The sequence below is a fragment of the Periplaneta americana genome, chromosome 7 (assembly GCF_040183065.1).
Source record: "Periplaneta americana isolate PAMFEO1 chromosome 7, P.americana_PAMFEO1_priV1, whole genome shotgun sequence".
NCBI classification, from domain to species: Eukaryota; Metazoa; Arthropoda; class Insecta; order Blattodea; family Blattidae; genus Periplaneta; species Periplaneta americana.
The window spans coordinates 86,114,133-86,137,856 of NC_091123.1; the positions used below are offsets into that span (position 1 = coordinate 86,114,133).

The 23,724-nt window shown below is 37.6% G+C and overlaps 1 protein-coding gene across 3 annotated transcripts in view; it reads right to left on the reverse strand.

Moving 5' to 3' along the window:
• Positions 1-23,724, reverse strand: part of LOC138703254 (uncharacterized) — a 187,261-nt gene that overhangs the window by 75,844 nt on the left and 87,693 nt on the right. For 2 of the 3 annotated variants that reach the window (XM_069830988.1, XM_069830985.1), the window contains exon 1: positions 6,289-6,451. The exons of the other annotated variant lie outside the window; for it this stretch is intronic. In XM_069830988.1, the coding sequence (XP_069687089.1) occupies positions 6,289-6,358 (70 nt within the window). In that variant the 5' untranslated portion in view covers positions 6,359-6,451. Of the gene's footprint in view, positions 1-6,288; positions 6,452-23,724 lie in introns of those variants that run through there. 3 annotated transcript variants of the gene reach the window in all.

The following is a 23,724-nucleotide window of genomic DNA, read 5'->3' on the forward strand; positions in this document are numbered from 1 at the left end:
TACTACGTCATACTACTTTGACCAAAAAAAAAAAAACGGTACGAAAGGACGTGTTTCAACCAATCTTGGCTGTTTATCGCTACAGTTTTATCACTTTCCTAGCATTTGTTTATTTTTATCACTTCCCTAGCATTTATTTGTTTTTATCACTTCCCTAGCATTTATTTCTTTGTTTTACAACATTTAAAACTGCTACGGTGCTATAAAAATGCTTTGCGATCGTCATTTGTTTCTCGCATAGATAGTCAACTGAAAATGGCGGCTTTGTTCAAAGGTTTTGGTAAAGGTAACATTAGTGAAATCAAATTTTAGTAAGTCAATTAATACCTATTTTATTGTATTAGAGTACTTTATTTCTTCTAATCCTTATGTACTTTCTTCTTTTTTATCACTTCCCTACCATTTCTTTCTTTGTTTGCAAACATTTCAAACTGTAAATTCTTTACGGTACTATAAAACATGCTTTGCGATCGTCATTTGTTTACCTTATAGATAGTCAACTGAAAAACTAATCTGTATATACTTTCTTCTAATCGTGTAGGCCTAATAGTCAAATAAATCCCAATCGAGTTTTGATTTTTTCTAGATAAATAAAAATCTCTAGTGAGATTACTGTTCATAATATTGGCACAATGTCCATTGCGGTGGCGTAGGCTTTTCAACGGAATTTCATTGATCTGGTAATCTATAATCACAGTGAAGTCTAAAATAATGTCCTTTAGGCAGAAGGAGCCTGCGATAGTGTATAAAAGCCTCTCTTTGGCAATGCCATCTTTCTTCTGTTCCTTAACAGATGAATTTACATTAATTCGTCACAACTGAGATTGTATGTCATCTGATTTCAATTGAGACAGTAATGAACATCATCTTTGCATAAATGCCAACTTTTCTCTATTTTGCAAACGTGTATTTTCCAGTGACGAAGCTCTTAAGAGGCTTTTGAGGCTCAGCCTCCCAAAAAATTTGAGTTATTACTCCAATATCGAAAAAAAAATAATGTCAAGAAATGTGACCAGTTCAGGACTATCAGCCTGATGTCGCACTCGGCGAAGATTCTTCTGTGAATACTGAATCAGTGTTTAAGTCCCCCATAATAAAGACGTGTTCATATTGCGGTAAAAGATCGACTAACGGGCTTTCTAAATCAGATAAATGTCCAGTTTCAGGAAGCTTATATCCAACTGTCAAAATACATTTATGAAGACATGCTTGTATTTCTACGAACAAATATTTGTGATTTCAGAATAATTTTAGAGTTCAGATCATTCCTAATAAGATGCGCTAACTCCACCCCATCGCTTGTATGATCTATCATTTCTACACTAAATATAGCTGTTTAAGTGCACGAATGAGGAAGAAAGGGATAGTTTTAGCCACGTTTCGCTAACACGAATATATTAGACACCTACTTCTAAATAAATTATAAACAGTCACCTAACACTCTTGAGAATATAAAATACTTTAACTGAAACGTAAGTTTAGGCTACAGTACAATCAGGTCGAATTCCAGTGATGGCAGAGTTGTATATGTGGTTTTTTTGGTAGGTTATTTTACGACGCTTTATCAACAGCTTAGGTTATTTAGCGTCTGAATGAGGTGAAGGTGATAATGCCGGTGAAATGAGTCCGGGGTCCAGCACCGAAAGTTACCCAGCATTTGCTCATATTGGGTTGAGGGAAAACACCGGAAAAAAACCTCAACCAGGTAACTTGCCCCGACCGGGAATCGAACCCGGGCCACCTGGTTTCGCGGCCAGACGCGCTGACCGTTACTCCACAGGTGTGGACGTATATGTGGTGGATAAAGCCAAGGTTACAGAGGTTTTTTCCCCAAGGATTCTCCCATTTCCCTCCATAATTCCACCATCACTCTCTATTTCAATATTCATTGTCATCATTAATACAGCATTAGCCAAAACTGTGTCGGCGTGATGCATTGTGACTGCCGTAAAGACGGCCACAGTCTAAAGAGACGTACTGTACTACCAAAACTTCTGTGGTTTTGACCTAGAAAATCGAGCGGTACTACAGTACTTATCATTATTACCTACCAGCCGGGGCATAGGAGTGCCAAGCTACTTGTAACTGGAGTATGATTATCAGGATTGTGTCAGTTACTGTGTTGCCACGTCTGATTAAATCATAATAAGAGGTTGGTGACAACTCAACGAGTTATATTACTATAGGGTGGCTACAACGCAATCTGGTTGAAGACAATTGAACATTAGTCCGCCATGTTTTGTTTGGTCAAAACAAAGGGGCGTGGTTCGAATGTTGTAGGAAATGACAATGATGAAGTTACTATTATTATTGTAAATTGAGTTACATATGAAGCCTATCTGAAGTCTAACTAGTATAATATGTAGCTAGTCGGCGATGTATGCGATGGAGAGAGAAAGAAACTGGCCACCCTACCCCATTATCTTCTGCCCTAGTTGCCTCATGGTAATGCCTTTTTGGTGTTACTTCTGGGATCCAGTCCTGTCTTTGGATAGTTGGCCAAACAACAACAAACAACAGTTAGTGTAATTAGAAAATGAAGTATGAAAACTCACAACATTTCGACGCGACGACGGTGAGATAGACAAGAATATCTGTGGTCGAGTGATAAGAATCTCTGCCTTCCACCGTGGCGATCTTAATTAGATTCCTTCCTGGATCGCGAAGAATTTATGGCGAGCAAAGTGGGCGCAAGATTTTTATCTTGGGGTTCTCCCGTTTCCCCCAACCGTTATCATTATCATTCAACCAATACTTCATATTCATTCATTCATTCATTCATTATATTCCATAGATCTTACATGAGCAGTGAAGCTTTAAAATGTGGAACGAGTCAAAATTTTACAATATTACAATTACAATTTTTACAAATTTTTACAATATTTTACAATTTTTACAGTTTTACAATTTTGTAATTTTCTACAATTTTTTTTAATTTTCTGTAATTTTTTACACCCTCACTTTGAAGCCCCGAGCCAGGTCTCCAGAAAATGTAAAAAAAAAAAAAAAAAAAAAAAAAAAAAAATTAGTAACAGTTGTACACATTCCTGTTTAATAACGGCCATTAATGAAAGGTATCCTTTGGTTGGAAGCTTTACAAAAATGTGTATATCCAGGTGATTGTTCCTAACGTGAATTTAGCTATTTTTAACGAACTCAACGAACAAGATACTCTTCTCACCCCTTTGTTCATATCAAAAAGAAAATAGTTGAACCTTTGTTACACTATGAGCTTCATAGTCTGCACTAGCTATAGAAAAAATCCACTATTTCGTTATCGCTTAAATTAGAATCTTTAGACAACTTAACGAACGTGTTAAGAAAGTTATCGAGATAAAATAATTATTATAAATATTGTTTGAGTTTTCGCGACAAGATTCCTTCCTTCGTAGACATGTTGACCTATAAGCAGGCAAACACATTTCGAAAATAGAATAAATATACGATCAACAACCCATCACCGTAAGAAGCAGCTTGTTATGAAATCTCAAAATAAGCGTCGGAATGGAACTGATTCTCTGGCACGACCATCTTGCTCAGGTTAGGGACCGATGGCGGGCTTATGTGAGGGCGGCTATGAACCTCTGAGTTCCTTAAAAGCCATAAGTAAGTAATGTGACCAAAAATGAAACTCGAAACTTTAGTTGAAAAAGTGTCCCTTTCATTAGGCCATGAAGGACCACAGAACGGGAATTAATAGTAGTAGGGATGGCAGTCCTAAGTGCTTGTCACCTTACCTCCACAAAAATAAATTATGGATCATTTTACGACGTTCGCAACTGCAGCGTCGCCAGTGTGCTGGAATTTTGTTCCGCAGGAGTTCTACATGCCAGTAAATCTACTGACATGAGTCTGTCGCATTTAAACATACTTAAATGCCATCGACCTGGGCCGTGATCGAACCCGCAACCTCGAGTATAGAAGGCCAGCGCTATACCGACAAAGCTACCCAAAAAATATTCATACCCGTATACCCACTCATTTCTCTTACGAGGCTGAATAAACCCTAGGGTCATAGTACTTACTGCCGGAAGGATAATATCAATGGCGAAAATTCAAGACCCCACTCGGGAATCTAACTCGCGACTTTCCGAGTGGCATCGCAGCGTCTTTTCCGCGACACTACCTTGTCCCTTTCAAAACTTTAATTCAGATTTGGTAATATAGTTTGCCACTATCCTTATACTTTCTCTACGCATTATAATGGAGAAAGTAAAAATCAGTTCTTCATTGCAAAACTGTGTTAAACAGCCGAAACATCAAGTCGGTCAGGTGGTACAAATACGCAACGTCGCAAAAGAGAACCAGCACTGTGGAACAATCTGTCTGAGGCCGGATTCTGCCGCCTTGGTCGGACAGTATCGTCAAACAAATAAATTAAACTAAATCGATGCAAGTATTTTCGGTCCTAAACTAATAACTGAGTGAAGTACAATGACGAAAACAACTGCAAAAATTATTAATATGTCCACAAAGTACTAGGTAATGACAGTTTTATTACTGAGAAATGTGCAGATTCCTCTGAACAGAACATTTAAGAATATATTTCATATTTCTATAAGCACTATAATCTCTCTTAAATCTATCTTAATTAATATAGTTATAATTAGTCCCACGTATTGCACGTAAAGCATTTAGCTCTCGTTTAAGTGATATTCACGGAATTTTCAAATCAACATCTGAAGAAAGAGAGGAGAATTTAGTGTTCTAGATATGACTAATTTTTTCCGGAGCTTTACAGTACAGTAAATAAAAAATAACATTTCTTGGTATCAGAGGTGCTGAAAACGCGTAATATTTTACAATTTTCACAATCTATGCTATTGATTCTTATTTTCTAGTCTGTAATTTTTACTTGTAATGAATATGCAGCATTTGTTCAGGCATTCATGTGAAGTGGTTTCGGGTAATTCGCCTCTCTGAATTGCATTTTAGGGTAAAATGAATGCAGTTATTTTTAGAGTAAAATTACCAGAGACCGGATTTTAAAGGGAAAGTTTTTCATCATAAAAGGACAAAAAAGGGAAAGTTAATAACCGAAAAAAGGACTATATTACTTACTGAAACACACTTCAGCACATTCATAGATACACATGGCACACATAATCTTACATTTATCTCTTCTCAACATGAGTAAAGTGTTGCATTTGATATAGTAAAAAAAAGGACTATATTACTTCCTCGAAAGGGTGCTATTTTAATTGAAAACACACTTCAGCACATTCATGGATATATATAGCACACACAAGCTTATATTTATCGCTTCACAACATAAGGAAAGTGTTGTATTTGATCAAATTCAACATTTCAGTATGTTTCAATATGATTCTGCCTCTTTGAATGCAAAATGTCTTTATAAACAGAAAATGACCGCTCAACAACAACTGAACCAGAGGTGAAAAATTTCTTTTTATCCTGAACTTTAAATCAGCACACTTTATTAGTTTTCAATGTCTGGAATCAGAGGAAGAACGGTATTTATTTTCGCTTGCTCAGGAAATTATAGGCCTATCGGAAAAAAATATAGGAAAATTATCTAAATGTTTGCGATATTCTGTCAAAAAAGGACCAAAATAAGGGATGTTTTTAAAAAAGGGGGAAAAAAGGGAATATGGACTGCAAAGGGGGGGGGGAAGGGAAGTCAAAACCACATAATTTGGTCGGTGGAAGATAGTTTTGAACATCGTAATTAATTATTTCATGTTTCGTGTTGAAATAAAAAAAGGAATTCCCTTTAAAATCCGGTCTCTAGTTATATTTGTTGCTCATATTTTTGAGATCAATTGACACATTAATGCTTTTTTTTTACTTGATTATTTAACGATGCTGTATCAACTACGAGGTTATTTAGCGTCGATGAAATTGGTGATAGCGAGATGGTATTTGGCGAGATGAGGCCGATGATTCGCCATAGATTACCTGAAATTTGCCTTACGGTTGGGGAAAACCTCGGAAAAAACCCAACCAGGTAATCAGCCCAAGCGGGAATCGAACCCGCGCCCGAGCGCAACTCTGGATCGGCAGGCAAGCGCCTTAGCCGACTGAGCTACACCGGTGGCTCACATTAATGTTAAATAGGCTATGAACGAAGTAAAATGATAGTTTTATATAATAATTGAACTGTAAGTGAAAAATACGACTATATGCCAAAAAAATCACATTCTTTCGATAGGCCTATCAGTTAGCCTAATGCTGAAGACGTGTATTTCTTAAAATCTCCAAGTCAGCCTTTTGAGCGTACCGATACTCTTCCATTACACTTGGTCTTGCGGAAACGTGGTAGCTTACCTTCCATCTCATGGCCGTCATTTTTGTTATTTCCGTCCAGTAAACTGCTAGTCAATGAAGAGGAGCTCATGTTTGGGCGACGGGCAGCTCTAGCTCATCTGAACGCCTTGCTCTGCCCCTGCAGAGTCTTGCACTGTTCGCGCGAGCACAGAGGAAGGTCGAATGAGGAATATTTGCACAATAAATTAGATCCCACTAATTCCTCTGGATGATGCTGCAGCTGATAACTGCATACTCTGCCTTGAACTGTCGTGGTTCATGAGAACGGGGACAATGGCAAAGCTCCAATTCGAGGTTACCCCTACACTTATTCCTCAAGAATAATCATCTGACCTTCCCCAGAATCGATTCTCGGATCTTATACAAGGGCAGCATGTGATATTTACTAATGTGAAACTTTTAATATTACGATTACTTATGTGTGTAAGAGGATATAAGTTCAATTCCCGAGGACACCGTTAAACCGAGAATATCATAATGATGCAATAAAAAGATCGATTTTGAAATTTCCCGAGAATATAAGATTTTCAGCATTTCAGGTATCGAAACAGCAATTTTAGTCATAACCGCCTATACATAAATGTTTCGGAATATAAAATATATATGCGTTCACGTGTTAATTAACTAGGTTACCTTGTTGACTAGTTTCAGGCGGTGGGTTGTCATCAGAACTGAGTGGTCTTCGCGCCTTCTGATTGCGTTTCCTGTGGGAGTGTGTTGTGTAGTGTAATGTAGAGCCATAAAGTGTGTGTGTGTTCTGAAATTGAGTTGTGTGTTGAGGATTTGATGAGGGTGTGTTTTTGTGTGCCTGTTTATTTCGTATTGTTCTAGTCTGTTTGGTTTCTGGTTTTTCGGTTGGAGATGTAGAATTTCCATGTCTGTGTTTATGTTGCTGTAGGTGTGGTTGGCATTCGTGATGTGTTCTACGTATATAAAAGTGTTTTGTAATTTGGTTATAGTTGTGATGTGTTCTTTGTGACGTGTTTGAAATGATCTGCTTGTCTGTCCTATGTTCTCGTAGAAGTTATTACAAATATTGCATTTAAGTTTGTACACATCTGTGCGGTTGTATTTGTTTGTTTGTGTGTTGAGATGCTTTTGTAGAGTGTTTTGTGTTCTGCATGAGCTATTTTAATATTAAATTTCTTGAATGAGGTTGCAATCTTGTGTGTGTTTTTGTTTTCGTATGTTAGTGTGCTGTGTTTTTGTCTTCTTGTGTTTGTGTTGTATGCCTATGTTTTTTGTAATTCTGTTTTGTCTTTCTTGTTATGATGTCTATTATGTTAGGGTTGTATCCGTTTTCTCGTGCTATGTATTTGGTTGTGTTTAACTCTTCTTTGTAGTCTTGTTGGCTCATTGGTATGTTGAGTAGTCTGTGTACCATTTCTCGGAATGCAGCTTGTTTGTATTGTGTTGGGTGATTGGATATATTGTGTATGCGTGTTGTTGTTGTTTTGTGTAGATTTTTAATGTGTGTGTGTTATCAAGTTTTGTTATTGTGATGTCTAGAAAATGTATGGATTTGTTGCTTTCAATTTCTAATGTGTAGTGTAACTTTGGGTGTATTTTGTTTGTGTTGATGTAGGTTTTGAATCTGTCTTTTGTTTCCTTTGTATAGTATTAGTACCGGTATGTTGTTTACGTATCTGTGTCAATATATGATGTGTTTGTTCTTGTCTTTGTTTAGTATATATGTCTGTTCTATATTGTGTAGGAATATTGCTGCTAGTATGCTGTAGATGGGTGATCCCACGAGTAAGCCTTCGGTTTGAGTGTAATATTTGTTGTTGTAGTTTGTGAAGTAGTTTTGTTTTGTGCTGGTGTCTGTAATGTGGATGATTTCTATCAATGTGTTCTTGTCGTGTGTTGTTGTTTTTTAGCGTCTGTTCTAGTTTCTGTAGTGTATCCATTATGAGTATGTTTGTGTATAGGTTGGTTACATGTCAAGGTTGCTAATGTTGTACTGTGTAGAATATGTTTGTCTTTTATTTTATTAACTAGGTCTATGTTGTTTTTTTATTGTTGTCTGTTTTTCGAATTTTTATAAATATTTCTCTGAACCTCTATTTTGTTTATAGTATTCAGTATATAAGAATCAAATCATTCGGGGATGACACAAATCAAGGATAATCATTCTTACTAAAATTTGATTGGTCACGTTTCATATGCATAATAGTATCTGATGATCTGACTCGCGGATACTAAATATGAACAAAAAATCGCTTAACAATAAGGAGAAATTGCTGTAAGTTGACAAACACGACGACTAATTGGTGTACAGGCAGACTTGCCAATTCAAAGGAAAGAATGTAGAAGGAAACGTTCTATTTTTGTTAAAACATCGAAATCTACTTTGTGTACCATTAAATTTCTATTTCTGGGAAAATATGGAAATATATTTTGTGTAACATAACAGTTGCATTTCTATGAAAATATCGAAAACGATTTTGTGCGTCATAAAAGTTGTATTTCTGTGCATTATAAGTTGTTTTTCTGTAAAAATACTGAAATATATTTTGTGCGTCATGAAAGTTGTAACTCTGTGAAAATATCACAATCTATTTTGTGCAACATAAAAGTTGTAGTCTATTTCTGTGAAAATATCGAAATCTGTTTTGTGCATCATTAAGGTTGTATTTCGGTAGAAATACCGTTATCTTTTTATGCATCACAAAAGTTGCTTTTCTGTAAAAGAAATATATCTCAATCTATTTTGTGCATAATATCAGTTGTATTTCTGTAACAATATTTAAGTTTATTTTGTGCTTCATAAAAGTTATATTTGTATGAAAATATCATAATATATTTTGTGCATCATAAAAGTTGTCTCTGTGAAAATATAGAAATATGTTTTATAGAATGTTTTATTTTCGCTGGCAGAGTTAAGGCCATAAGGCCTTTTCTTTCACTTAATCAGGCTTAATCAATAATATTGTGAATAATAACAGCTGTATTTCTGTAAAAATCTATTTTGTGCATTATAAAAGTTGTCTTTCTGTGAAAATATCGAAATCCATTTTTGCGTCATAAGAAAACTGAATGTTTTAGCTATATTGTCCAGAACCACAATATTATCTCTTCAGTCCAACTGTTCGTGTTGACGTAGAAGATACAAGACGAACTCGACGACATAAATTATTGTCATGTCTCCGTAATACATTCCGACAGGGAACAAGCTTACAAGTGAATTTTATTGACATATTGAATGTTCCGATAAGCCGTTACGATTATGTATACGGTAATAATTTATTGGTGATAAGCTTAGACGGCCACCAATAAATTATTACACATAAGTTTAAGTGGCTCAACTGTTTCACGCTGCAGTTTTCTATCGAATGACACCAAATGATTGACATGACTATTGCTAAAGCTTGAAAACAAGGCATCCTGGGAGAAAGGCTGTGGGGTACAATCAGAGTGGGAATTAATGGGAGGATGGGGGGATTTCCGCCCTTTGGAAAGTTATCCCCCTCTCATAAATTCATATTAACATCCCTGCCAGGGATAACGTCTATCCCCCTCACAAAATACACTGACTGACAAAAAAATCACGCACCAAGAAGGAGTTGTCGTTTTGCTGTAAACCTCGGCATACAGTTACATCTCAGTGAGATTGTCAAATGATTAGCATAGTAAAGTAATTTGTTGAATGGTGTTGCCACCAGAGGTCGTGAACCTGTTGTCATTCGTGGCCTATAAAAGGGCTTGCACAGGTTACTCGAACGTATTGGACAGTTGTTTCCGGTTGCATAAAAGTCGTCGATCATCCGACATGCCTCTACGATGCAATCGAAGAGATTTTACCCAGTTAATGGAGTTTGAGAGGGGGCGCATTTTTGGAATGCGCGAGGCCGGATGGTCGTATCGGCGAATCGCCAGCCACCTACGCCGTTCTGACCACACTGTTAGGACGTGTTGGGATCAGTGGATGCGTGAGGGCACGCACACACGGGGACTGGGCTCAGGACGCCCTCGACTGACCGCCAGGAGAGAAGATAGTCGAATCCTCCGGCAAGCCCGAACAAATCCAACTGTTTCATCGCCCACCATCCTGAGACAGGTAGCACCATTATTACAGGCCCCTGTGTCTGCCCGAACCATTTCCAGGCACTAGGCTGAAGGAAATTTGGTTTCACGGCGCTCATTACGTGTCCTGCCATTGACACCCGTCCACCGTCGCCTCTGTTTGCAGTGGTGTCGTGAGCGACAAACCTGGACTGCTGAAGACTGGAACTGGATTGTCTTTAGTGACGAATTCAGGTTCTCTTTGAGCTCTGACGACGGTCGTGTTCGTGTCTGGAGACCTCGTGGTGCACGCCTCAATCCTACATTTGCTGTGGCGCGACACACCGCAGCCACTGCTGGCGTGCTGGTCTGGGGGGTCATCACGTATGACAGTAATGATACGAGGGTCAATAACAGCGCAGCAATATGTGCAGGACATCCTTCAGCCACATGTGTTGCCACTCATGGCAGGATTTCCAAGAGGTCTTTTCCAGCAGGATAATGCTCGGCCGCACACAGCAAGGGTGTCACGGGAATGCCTCCGCAACGTTGTCACACTTCCATGGCCTGCACGATCGTCAGAGTTGCCACCAATCGAACATGTCTGGGATCACCTGGGACGCCAACTTCAGCGACCTAGGTGTTCACAAGATATAGAGAACCAGTTGTGGCAAATATGGACAGATATTCCGCAGGATACCATACGAAATCTGTATGCCTCCATACTCGCCCGTATTACAGCTTGCATCCAAACTAGAGGTGGACAAACAGGGTACTAGAGCCTCAATTCAGGTGGTCAGTTTTCAGCAATAAAATTATTATTTTGCTCTAATATTGTAATCATTTACATACATCAATGTTACGATCATCCACATCAGGTTTCATGCAATTCCCACAACTCCTTCTTGGTGCGTGATTTTTTTTGTCAGTCAGTGTATAATTGTTTTAATTCGAGTATACTTTATAAAACACAGTATAAAGTAAGTAAAGAAAATAATATTGACGTATTATCATCATCGACAAACTGACAACAATCAATAACTTCGGAATTACACATCTTATCTTAAGCCTGCTCATGGATATAATTATTATTATAATCAATATGCAAGACAAGCAACTCAATGCGACCAAACATTGAGCCGTGTAGAATGAGGATAATAATAATTTTATGTATGGTATTCTCTATCTAGGATTCTATCCCCCCCCCCCCCATCAGAAATCTTAATTCGCACCCTGGGTGCGAAGACTACTTATTAAATGGAGACTTCAACTCGACATTGTTGTTCATCAATGTACACAGCACTCTGGAGATATTTTCATCTTTAACACAGTGTAAATAACTAAAATTTACAACAATGCCACTGTTAACATATTTTATACAAGTAGACCGAAAGCCTGATTTTATATCTGTTGCTCTCAAGATTCATCAAAAAAGAAATGGATCAATTCTGGCATATTTTCTCCTAATTCTTTGTTGTTCATTATTGCCATTATGTCTTCACTCTGTCAATGCGTCGCACTCGGTCTAGTGGTTACCAAGCTAGCTGTTGCGTCCGAGGTTCGCAGGTTCATACCCATCCTAGGACTATTAGATTTCAGAGGGCAATGGATTTCCTACCATGAGTTCCTCTGGGAGGGAATAAAGCTTGTTGCAGTTCACGAAGATAAGTGAACCGTTCCCCTGAAACAAGGTACCAGGTAAAATTTGTCGGTCATTTCCCACCTAAGTTGAATTTCAACGCTGAATAAACTGATGGGGACCATAAAGAAAACTGGTGTGGATTGGAAAGACAGGAGGCTGTTCAGTAACCTTTATATAAACGAGTCAAAATCAGTATAGGCGAAAAATGTCAGAAGAAAGCGAAATAGAGAGAAGAGTACGTCAACGACGCCATTTATCACCTACCCTATTCAACATATACTTGGAAGATTTAGTGAAGAACTGTTTTCAGAACATGGAAGGAGTGATAGTAGGAGGAAGAATAAAGTGCATACGATTTGCTGATGATATGGCATTGTTAGCAGAAGAGGAGACAATACTAAGGAGTTAAATGACAGCTGTGAGCAGAATGGGATGAAGAAAAATGCAAACAAGACGAAGGCCATGATCATAGCAAGAAAAGTAAAAAGGTACACTTGCGGATTCAAAATGAGACAGTAGAACAATGGACAGCTTCATTTACTTGGGGTGTACTATAAGCAGTAACATGAGCTGCTACCAGGCAGTCAAAGGGATGATATAAATGACAAAGGCAGTTTTAATAGAAAAAAAGAAGCATCTTTTGCGGACTTCTGAAAAAAGAACTAAGGAAGAGACTAGTGAAATACTTTGTGTGGAGTGTGGTATTGTATGGGTAGAATCATGGACATTACGACGAAGTAAAGAGAAGCGAATAGAAGCATTTGAAATGTGGATATGGAGAAGAATGGAGCGTGTGAAATGGACAGACAGAATAAGAAACGAAGCTGTGTTGAAAAGAGTGAGTGAAGAAAGAATAATGCTGAAACTGATCAGAAAGGGGAAAAGGAATTGGCTGGGTCACTGGATGAGAAGAAACTGCGTATTGAAGAATGCACTGGAAGGAATGGTGAACGGGAGAAGGGTACGGGACAAAAGATGTCAAATAACAGGGGATATTAAGATACATTATGTGGATCGTATGCGGAGACAAAGAGGAAGGCAGAAAATATGAAAGACTGGGTTTGCAATGAAAGACCTGCCATTGGGCAGAACACTATGAATGAATGAATGAATCATAGATCGACGTCCTCCATTTGTAAACTGGAACAAAACTAAAACATTCAAACCAACACAACTGTACTTATAATTCCGGAAACTGGGTGATGGAGCTGGTGTATCCCTGATACAGCGCAGATTTTTTTAGAATGGTACATGGTGAGACTTCAGTAGGCCTACTATGAGAAGAGCACAATGCCATGTATCATTCTGAGACAATACAGCACATCTTATTGGCAAGAGACAAATATCCATGCCGTGGGTGAAATTCTAATCGAAGCGGCGTTAAAGTTACTGATTATATCCAGAGGTTGCAAATAAAACCGGTCATTTGCAAAATAGTATTTTTTCAGAAAATAGAGAAAAAACTGTATCGAGTCTTCACTTTACCCCAAAGTGAAAGACAATTTTATGTGTCGTGCATGTTACGTCTGTTGTTCTAATGGTGCCAGTAATCATGATTTTAGTCATTTTCTGTGCATTTTATAGACAAAAATATTTTGGAAATGTCCTGTTTCGTTTCAAAATATGAGGGATATGTTCACTTTTGTTTGAAAAAAGCTATTCGACATTTATAACAGTAAAATATACACATCACTTACACCAACTGTATCATGGAGTAACGAATAAGACTTTACAATCTTCCAGCAACAGGGATCCAGAGCACATAGGCCTACATTACCAAATATATACATATATTTTAATTAAATTTTGATACTCTAACGAGAAAATATGTTCCCCAGACCTCTATTGTGAGAAGACGGCGGCCTGACCGGTGCTTAGTAAATAATCATCCGTACCATAATACTTTAACAATAATTTCAATTAAAAACATTTATCTCAACTATGTGAATGCGCACTGCATGAAAATAAAAATATCTAGATATCCTTCGCTGTCATTCTACTGTGTCATGGAAAAACGAATATATTATAACACTTTTACAATAACATCAATTAGCAATAAGATATTATCACTCTTGCACATAGAAGTGGAAATGACCGATTTTGAATCAATTGGTAATTGCAACACATACAGGATGTTGGAATGTCCGCTTCTGATACAAAAAAAGACAATGAAAATACTGGCATTAATACTTATAATATGGAATTATACGGTTTTGATTGAAAATACCGATTTTACTATACTGTTTCTCATGGATATGATCGAGTTAGAATAAAAACAGTAGCATATTCAGAAAGATGCCTCTTTAAAAATACCGAAACTATAAAAAAAATCATTTTTTGTTTTCGGTAGAAATGACCAGTTTTGTTCGCAGCCTCCACAATTCTGAATTGACATAAGGTGTTATTCAGCACAATATGCAAGTCATTCTACATATCTACAACGGAAACGAACGTAAAGAGATAACTTGAAGGAAATTATGCTCACATGTAGTAGACTGTAGAGTAGAGCAAAATTGTTTATGCGTATGTGTGTGATACTGTTAACTGATAAGAATAAAAAATAATCACTGATTGTCGCCTCCGCAATATACTCTTATTTCTGTTAGATAAATACGCTCAGTCCAATCTTCTTGTATGCAAGTTCGCCTTGCAAGTCTAGATTATTAAATATACCGTACTGCGTACCTATATTAAGTTTTCTGGCGATGGAGTGTATAATATGCAATGCCAGAGAAAAAAAGAAGAGTAAGATAAGGTGAAATGAAAGAAGCAAAATATATGGAAGAAAAAAGAAAGGAAGAAGAGAGAAAAAGAAAAAGGGAAAGAAAGAAACAATGTAAATGAAAAGAAAGCAGGAAGAGAAAAAATAAGAAAAGGAAAATAGAAAAGTAACAAGTTATAGAGTATTCGGACCTTAAATTGCAGTAGAGCAAAGAATGGAAACTATTCGTCCCTTTCCTTCTCATGAATTTCACCATAAGCGCTAGCCTTTTCTAATCTAACGAGGTTACCACATTTCCGTAAAATATATAGTAATCGATTATAACACAGGAATATATAGTTATGTAGAGAATTTGAGGCTGCATCTGTTGGCTTTAATGAAACATGTCTTACGAAGTAATTAAGGATTAAAATGTCAATATAATGAAAATTTACCCCAAATGTAAAATCTTCGGTACACGAAACATATCACGTCATTAATCTTAATTAAATCCGTTAGAAACTTTTCCTTTTTACTGTTGGTACGTAAGTTTAAATCTACATTTGAATGATAAGAAAATGCAGAATGTATATTTCTTTTTAGTCATAGAAATCTTTACAAGAAAACACGAAAAAGTCAGCCAGCGGAAAAACTTTTTTCGGTGTTGTCTATACATGAGGTCAAAGCGAGAGAAATGTCCTTCGAAGATGGAAGTTATTTTTAAAACAAATCCCAAGTCTGTAGCTCATTTAGTTCCAGATTTATGATTTAGGAAAGGGTAGATATCTGTTCTGTTTCGTTTTGACATACCGAGATGGCTCATGCAGCTATCGTACAACATACACACATTCGAATTTTGCCTCATAGAGATCACGGAGTTATATACATTTCAATCTTGAGACGGTCACGTGCATTGACGATCATAAGTAATTTTATAGTTTAATATATCCAATTATATACAAGTAAGGATAGTAATTTTGTGTGTGCGCGCGCGCGCGTGTGTGTGTGTGTGTGTGTGTTAGTGCTTGTGCGTAGAGTTTCTTAAAGTAAAACTTGTGCAAGATAAAATAAGATATACGCCTATAAAATATCAGAGTGTAAAATGGATTCTCAAAGTAGAAGAAACGTTCCATAGATGAGCTTATGTAGTTGTGACGTTTCGCTTAAGCCACTCTTGCGCACATTCGTCTGCAGTTGACGTCGCAACAGCGCACTCCATAAGCGCTGTACTGCAATTTAAGGTCCGAATACTCTAGGAAGGAAGGAAGGAAGGAAAGAAGGAATGAATGAAGGAAGGAAAGTTTAATTTGGAACAGTCTGGTCCTGTGTACCTATCACTGTAATGGCTTAATATCAGAAAAATATGAATGTAAGCAACTGCTTGTGACAAAAAAGTTTGTCAGTTTTACTTCGTAAGTAACTTTATCGCTAAGATGTCCATTAGCGTCGTGCATTACAGGCGCTATGTTCTGTTCAAGTTTGTCGAGTATAGCGAAGTTCGATGTTCGCCGATGTTCGCTCTGCAGGAGGAGACTTGTCGTGTTTGTTCCACCATATTATAAAGTTTAATATTGACTGTCCACCTCTCATGTATTAATCGCTTAAGGATTTTAGTACAGACCTTGTGATTAGTTTTTAATACGAAATAAGACGAATTTTTTAATGCTTTGGTTGTATATCTCATGTTTGAACATTGCAGGACACTAATTTCCATTGATAAAATTGAACGGGTTACATTAGCTGCTTGTTTATGCGGATGACGTGAATGTGTTAGGAGAAAATCTACAAACTATTAGGGAAAACACGGGAATTTTACTTGAAGCAAGTAAAGTGATAGGTTTGGAAGAAAATCCCGAAAAGACAAAGTCTATGATTATGTCCCGTGACCAAAACATAGTAAGAAATGGAAATATATCTACAAACTATTCGGGAAAACACAGGAATTTTACTTGAAGCAAGTAAAGTGATAGGTTTGGAAGAAAATCCCGAAAAGACAAAGTCTATGATTATGTCCCGAGACCAGAACATAGTAAGAAATGGAAATATAAAAATTTTAAATTTATCATTTGAAAAGGTGGAAAAATTCAAATATCTCGGAGCAATAATAACAAATATAAATGATACTCGGGAGGAAATTAAACGCAGAATAAATGTGGGAAATACCTGTTATTACACAGTTGAGAAGCTTTTGTCATCTATTCTGCTGTCAAAAAATCTGAAAGAATTTATAAAACAGTTATATTACCGGTTGTTCTGTATGGCTGTGAAACTTGGATTCTCACTTTGAAAGAGGAACAGAGGTTACGGGTGTTTGAGAATAAGGTGCTTAGAAAAATATTTGGCGCTAAGAGGGATGAAGTTACAGAAGAATGGAGAGAGTTGCACAACGCAGAAGTGCACGTATTCTTCATCCAACATAATTAGGAACATTAAATCCAAACGTTTGAGCTGGGCAGGGCATGTAGCACGTATGGGCGAATCCAGAAATGCATATGGAGTGTTAGTTGGGAGGCCGGAGGAAAAAAGACATAGATGGAAGGATAGAAGTAAAATGGATTTCAGGGAGGTGGGATATGATGGTAGGGGGTGGATCATTCTTGCTCAGGATAAGGACCAATGGTGGGCTTATGTGAGAGCGGCAATGAACCTTCGGGTTCTCTAAAAGCCATAAGTAAGTAATGTCCATTGATAAAAAAAGAATGTGCTGATAGAAACTATAGCCTTATAGCAGCACCGTCGCTTTTAAAGTACAATCTCAAGCTACTTGAAATTCTTTCCCCTCTCCTGCATTCTACAACAAATCCACAACACTCTCTTCGACCTCCCAAGCTACCGAAAACTCTCAACGGTTTTTTTTTCAGGCCAACAGTACTGGATTTTCCTGCCGCCTAACTTTGCACAAGTTTTATTAGTGGTATCCTAGATCATATATATCCAGATTGCTCGGCCTTATAGGCTTTCACGGTAACAAATTTTGTCAGGTTTACTATGCTGTCATCTAGTTGTTACATAAGGAGTCACGTCATAACTCCCATTTGAATTGCATTAGCGACTGTACTGCATCTCGTGTTCGTTTACGGTGGACAGGTGGCGATCCTGGCGGTTGTTATCTTCAAAGAGCTACTGATTTTAACATAGGAATGAGCAATCTGGTGTATATGTGATCTGGGGTGGTATGCAGGAGTGAAAGATGATGACCAAAGCTGCGATTGTGAGTGGAAGGAAGATGAAAGAATACAAGGGAAGTTGTGGTTCTACTTCTCACCGGATCTTTTTTATTTTTTGGTCGGACTGTACCTCATTTGCTCACCGCTGGGTCTAACCTAAGTACTTATGTGACGACAATGTTAATGATATTTGAAGGGGCTAACATGAAGCTGCAGTTAGTTGAGAACTTTGAAATCACTTCATAGCTCACGTTATTATCATTGAACTTGAAGATTACAGACATGGTGATTATCATATCGCTAAAGGTCTGGGATTTTTTAATTATTTTAAATCTGTTTACACTGATTCAAGTTCAATGTCCTATAAAGAGATTTAAATCCGTGCTACGAGAATTATTTTAACAAGAACTATATATCAGAACTGTTTGTGTGTGGAGTTCACGGAAATATTTATCATCTGCGAAGAGAACCCAGTTCCCACGAAGAAATTCACACCTGCTCAATTTTATTTTTGGTGTTCCCTTTCTAGGAAGTATATATAATTATATGTGGATAATGCATGTGGTACAGCAGCGCCGACAGCGCCGTACAGAGCCATGCGAAATAAAAGAGAAGCGATGTGTTACTAGTAAAATTCGTGACTGTATTCTTTAAGAATTTACTGGAATAGTCAAGTGCATGATTTAGCGAGTATAGACGGCATTTTTAATGCACAAAAAAAAAAAAACTACAGAGTTTTAAACATATTATAATATGTTATCGAAGTGAAATGAAGGAGCAAGGGGATGTGATCCAGGGACTATAGTTGAAATTGAAGAAGGAAAATTTGGGGACAATATTCGCTAAAGCGGTAAATAATTATGACCGCTTTAAGCTTGTATTTTTGGATCCGGGAATATAGACTCTAATTCATATTTTTTCTCGCAGTGACCAAAATTATTTATAGCTTTGGTAAAGTTTACCAATATGGGAAACAAAAATATTAACTTATAAGAGCCATATATAATATTTTGTTATGTTGGCGACACTGTGTCATTTTAATGACACGGTTCAACGGCTCCACACCAATTCTGCGTTTGGCCATATATTGTGGTATATGAGTATATTCCTTTGTTAGCTTCGTTTGTTTGTTTGTTTGTTTGTTTGGTTTGTTTGTTATCAGAATGTGATCGACTTATCCAAATGGGTTATAATGTGCTGTTCTAACATTTTTACAGTAGCTACTGTGCTAATACGTACATAGCGATTGCTCTGTTGTTAGCATTACCCTCTAAGGAGGAAGGAATGACATGCGAGAACTGAAAGATGATACCGCAGAGATAGTCTTAGGCAAATCTTAAATTCCCCTTTTCAGACTATGTTGCTATGTTTTGTTTCAGGGTTGTTTCATAACGGGAATAGATATGCGGAAAGTTACACATTACAACCCCGATTTTGATAGCCTTAGTTTACAAATTTCCGTCAAACAATCTACATATAATTTTGAACAATTCGTAAAATTTGCATCAACTTTGGAGTAGTTTACCTACACTCAATATACCATAGAGATGGTCCTAGGCCAGGAGGAAGCATCATGAATAAATCTTTACAATATCTGGCATATGCAGATGATCTAGTAATGATAGCTCGGTCCTTATCAGTACTGGAAGAGCCCAATGAACAAATGGAGAATGTAACGAAGAAATTATGTTTAGAAGTAAAATTGAATAAAACGATGTAAGGTAGGTGTCCCTGATATGGCCATGCTAAGGTTTGAGAATTTTTCTAGCCACCATTTTGAAAAAAAATGTAAACCACTTTTTTATTACTCGTTCTCAGTCTAATGGACTTTCTTAATACAATTTCCTTTCCCTATAAAAGTAGCTTTAATTGTCCAAGAAGTCCCAAATTCCAAAAGTCTACCTAGTGGCCATATCAGGAACATGTGCACATGATATGGCCACCCTTGTTCCATGTTCACAAATCGTGATTGTTTTCAGTTTGATAGCGCAGTTGTGTTAAAATTAAATAATTTTGGTGTAAAATGAATAAAAATGACACTTAATAATCTTTTTTATAATTCAAAAGTGTAGTTAAAACAGGTTTTTCCATAAAAAAATAAGTTGTTTTTCTTAAAATACAAAATTTTTGCGTAATCCCAGCTATAAGGCATGTAAATTTGTCAGGTGAAAAAATAAAAGTGAAATGACCTTGATATGGCCATGGTGTATTTGATATGGCCATATCAGGAGCAGGTAAGCTTTCACGAAAATCGTTTGTTTATGAACAACTCGTAAAAGATACGCCATCAACTACAACACCAATCAACAGAATATTAAAAACTGAATGGAGTACGATGGTTTTCATGAAACAAGTCTTTGAGAAACATGCATAAAACAAAGGAGACTTACCAGAGTAAAATTAGGTCACATGAAAACCGCAAAACAGGCAACTGACATCATATTGCTCAACCTGACTGGATGGAAAACGATCAAGTGACATACCAGGATGCCCTTTCACTGGATGCTGCTGCAATTTAGCGGATTTTTTGGTTAACTAAGTCACAATAGGGAGGTGGGCATATCAGGAACATGGCCATAACAGGAGCACCCACCTTATATGAACATCTCCAAAACAAGGGCTGGTACCTTGAATAATGAAATATTAATAAATGTAAATTATAAGGAAGTGGAAGCATTTAAGTATTTAGGGTCATTGGTCACCTATGATAACGACTGTAGCAAAGATATAAAAGAGAGAATTGCAGCAGGTAATAGGTGTTCTTTGCTTTGGCAACAATAATAAAAACACGGTACCTGTCGAAACAAACCAAATTACAGATCTACAACACAGTAATAAAACCTATAGTTATATATGGATGTGAAGCCTGGGCTATGACGAAGAAATAAAACTCCAGTTGAAAAGATGGGCAAGGAAGGTACTGAGGAAAATTTATGGACCAATAAAAGATAAAGATGGATGGAGAATAAGGGCAAATAAGGAGATAAATCAATTGTATAAGAGACCTAATATAGTAACACAGATAAAAGTTAAAAGAATAGAATGGGCTGGACGACATATGACCAGAATGGATGGTGGCAGAACGATTAAAAAGATTTTTGATGGAAATCCAGGAGGGAGAAGATACAGAGGAAGGCCGAGGTTAAGGTGGTTGAACTGTTTGGAGGAGGACCTGCGAAGGATGGGAGTTAGAAGATGGAGGAAGAAGCCAGAAAATAGAGAGGAATGACTGTCATCGTTAAGGAGGCACTAGCTAAACTTTGAGAGCTACATGCAAGAAGAAGAAGAAGAAGAAAATGATCCTAGGCAAGTTCTTAACTGTTGCTACATTTTACATATCTCCGTACAACAGTTATTTACACTTGGTTGGTCATTTCCTTCTACCATATAATTTCTTACGCTGTTCAGTATAGCCTATGCAGTATTTAGTGGAATGAAGTGATCTGAAATGAGGAGAATGATACGTGAAATGTAAAGTGTTGCTGGAAGGAAATTTATAAAGATGACGAAAACGGAAGAGCCTCGAGAAAAATCTTCATGTTCACCACAAATATCATTTCAATCAAGCTGTAGCTCGAAAGCGAGTCAGAGGTACGATAAACCCAAGTTCCAGCATAAACCTACTCGCAGAAGAGGGTTCACGAACCATGATCATCACTAAGCCTTAGGCTTTCCCGCCCAACGTCCTTTACGTCAACCTATAGGCCTAATTCGTTCGCCACTGATCATGATATCGGTAATAAGAGTATTAATGTTACCTTTGCTTCTTCCTGCTGGCAGAATTTCAATGGGCTAATAAGACTTATGCTCCACTGTTTCAAACACATTACTTAATGACAAACACACATGTCATAATATGATATATCGATACATTACATGAAGTGTTGACACAATTCATAACGAAAAGGTGTCTTTCAAACCATGTTGACGGTCATAATGAAGACGATGATAATGCAACTTGTCAAGATTATTAGGCCACTTCTTTGTAAATAGACACAATCGTCTTTTATATATGGCTCGTATAGCCCTTGAAGATCCTTAGTTAAAGCCTATCTATACGTGGGACTTTTCGAGACCTAACACATTTAGACGAACACAGCTCGACTCCCGTCAAGTGCGGTCAGCATAAAAACTGGCCTCCACCTAAAACAACACGTAACGTCGTGCTAATATCAGTTATTTCGAATTTTGTGGAATCACTTTAACAATCCATACGTGACATTCAGAGTGCTTACAAATAGCATATTTCTATTAGTACAAATTGCTGAACTACGTCATCAATTCCTTTAGAATAATAAGACAAGAGTAACTCTTGTTGTAAACTATAATTGCAAAGATACTTCCGAAATGCGAAATATGCGACTATTAATACAGTGTACCTCAGAGAACATTCCTCGGATTTCTGTCGGCCGACCGGCAGTATATCGCCCCTACCCACTTTCAGCTAACATCGCTGGTTGCATCCGCGAACTCTGGCGCTTCGCCGGATTAAAACTTACGTGCTATGTCATATTAAATTCGAACTTGCCTAATTTGAACGTTTTAATTTCGAAATTGTGAATAATTCAAACTTTTCGCTCGGTCCCTTGACATTTCTATACTAAGCAATGTGGTGGTGGTGGTGGTGGTGGTGGTGGTGGTGGTCCGTAATGGAGTGAGGCACCGTATTGTTGAATCATGTCGGAAAAATTTTCTTGTTCATTCAGGATGCTCGGAAAAACGCCCTCTTCAAGCATTTCCTTGTATCTTTCAGCAGCGAGATTACCTTCGGTGAAAAAAGGTTCAAAGATTGTTGTTCCCCATATGCCATACCAAACCATCAACTTTCTTGTCCTCTGTATTTTGGACGGATCTATTCAATTGGGGTTGACATCACTCCAATATCGCTAATTTTGGTTTATGAATTCGGCATTAATGTAAAAATTGGCTTCATAGCTGAACAGAACGCAAGAAAGTAAAGGGGCAATGTGTTATATGATCTAATTTTTGCCTCATCATATAGAAATAAACAATATGGCAGATGTTTTTCTTTATTTAAAATCCTTTTTAAACGACAGATATTCTCCGATATCTGCTTGGCTACAGAGTCGGTATTCCACGACAGTGTAAGTCCTGAAGAGTAGCCTACATGTGGTGGTAGCTCAGTGCCAAAACTCAAGCTTTTTATTAAGTCAACTTGGAGTGACTAGGGTGATAATTGTGGTGCACAAGACCCGAGTGGGCCACCGGCGTAGCTCAATCGGCTAGGACGCTTACGTGCCGATACGGAGTAGCGCTCGGACACGGGTTCGATTTCCGCTTGGGCTGATTACCTGGTTAAGTTTTTTCCGAGATTTTCCCCAAACGTAAGAGGAATGTCAAGTAATCTATACGAAATCCTCGGCGTCATCTAGCCAAAAATTATCATCTTGCTATCACTTTTCATTTTTTTTTTGATTTCATTTATTATATTCCATAGATCTTACATTAGCAATGAAGCTTTAAGATTGAAACAAGCCAAAATTTTACAGGATTATAATTGAAGGGTTCAGAGCCATAGTAAGCCAGGCGTCATAGGGTAAACTAGGGTCTGTTGGACAGTCGGGCATGTTGGACACTCTGTACTTTAACGTGTTACCTCGCCACTTGTGGGCATCACATTCTGCTAGAAGTCAATGACGGAAGTAGCCACGGGAATAGTCTGTGATATCTAGTGACCGCTAAGAAACTCCTACGATATCTCTGCGATATGTCCATGGCTGTAATCGTTTCGAAGAAATTCTATTCATGTTGCTTCACCGTCCTTGGTATTGCACACGCAATGGATTAGCTATGGTCTAACAGCGCATTCCGAATCTCACCGGACCGGTGGACATCAATGACGTCTCGCTGCAGCGAAATAGGAACAAAACTGCTGGAAGGTTCAATGGCTAACATGGCGG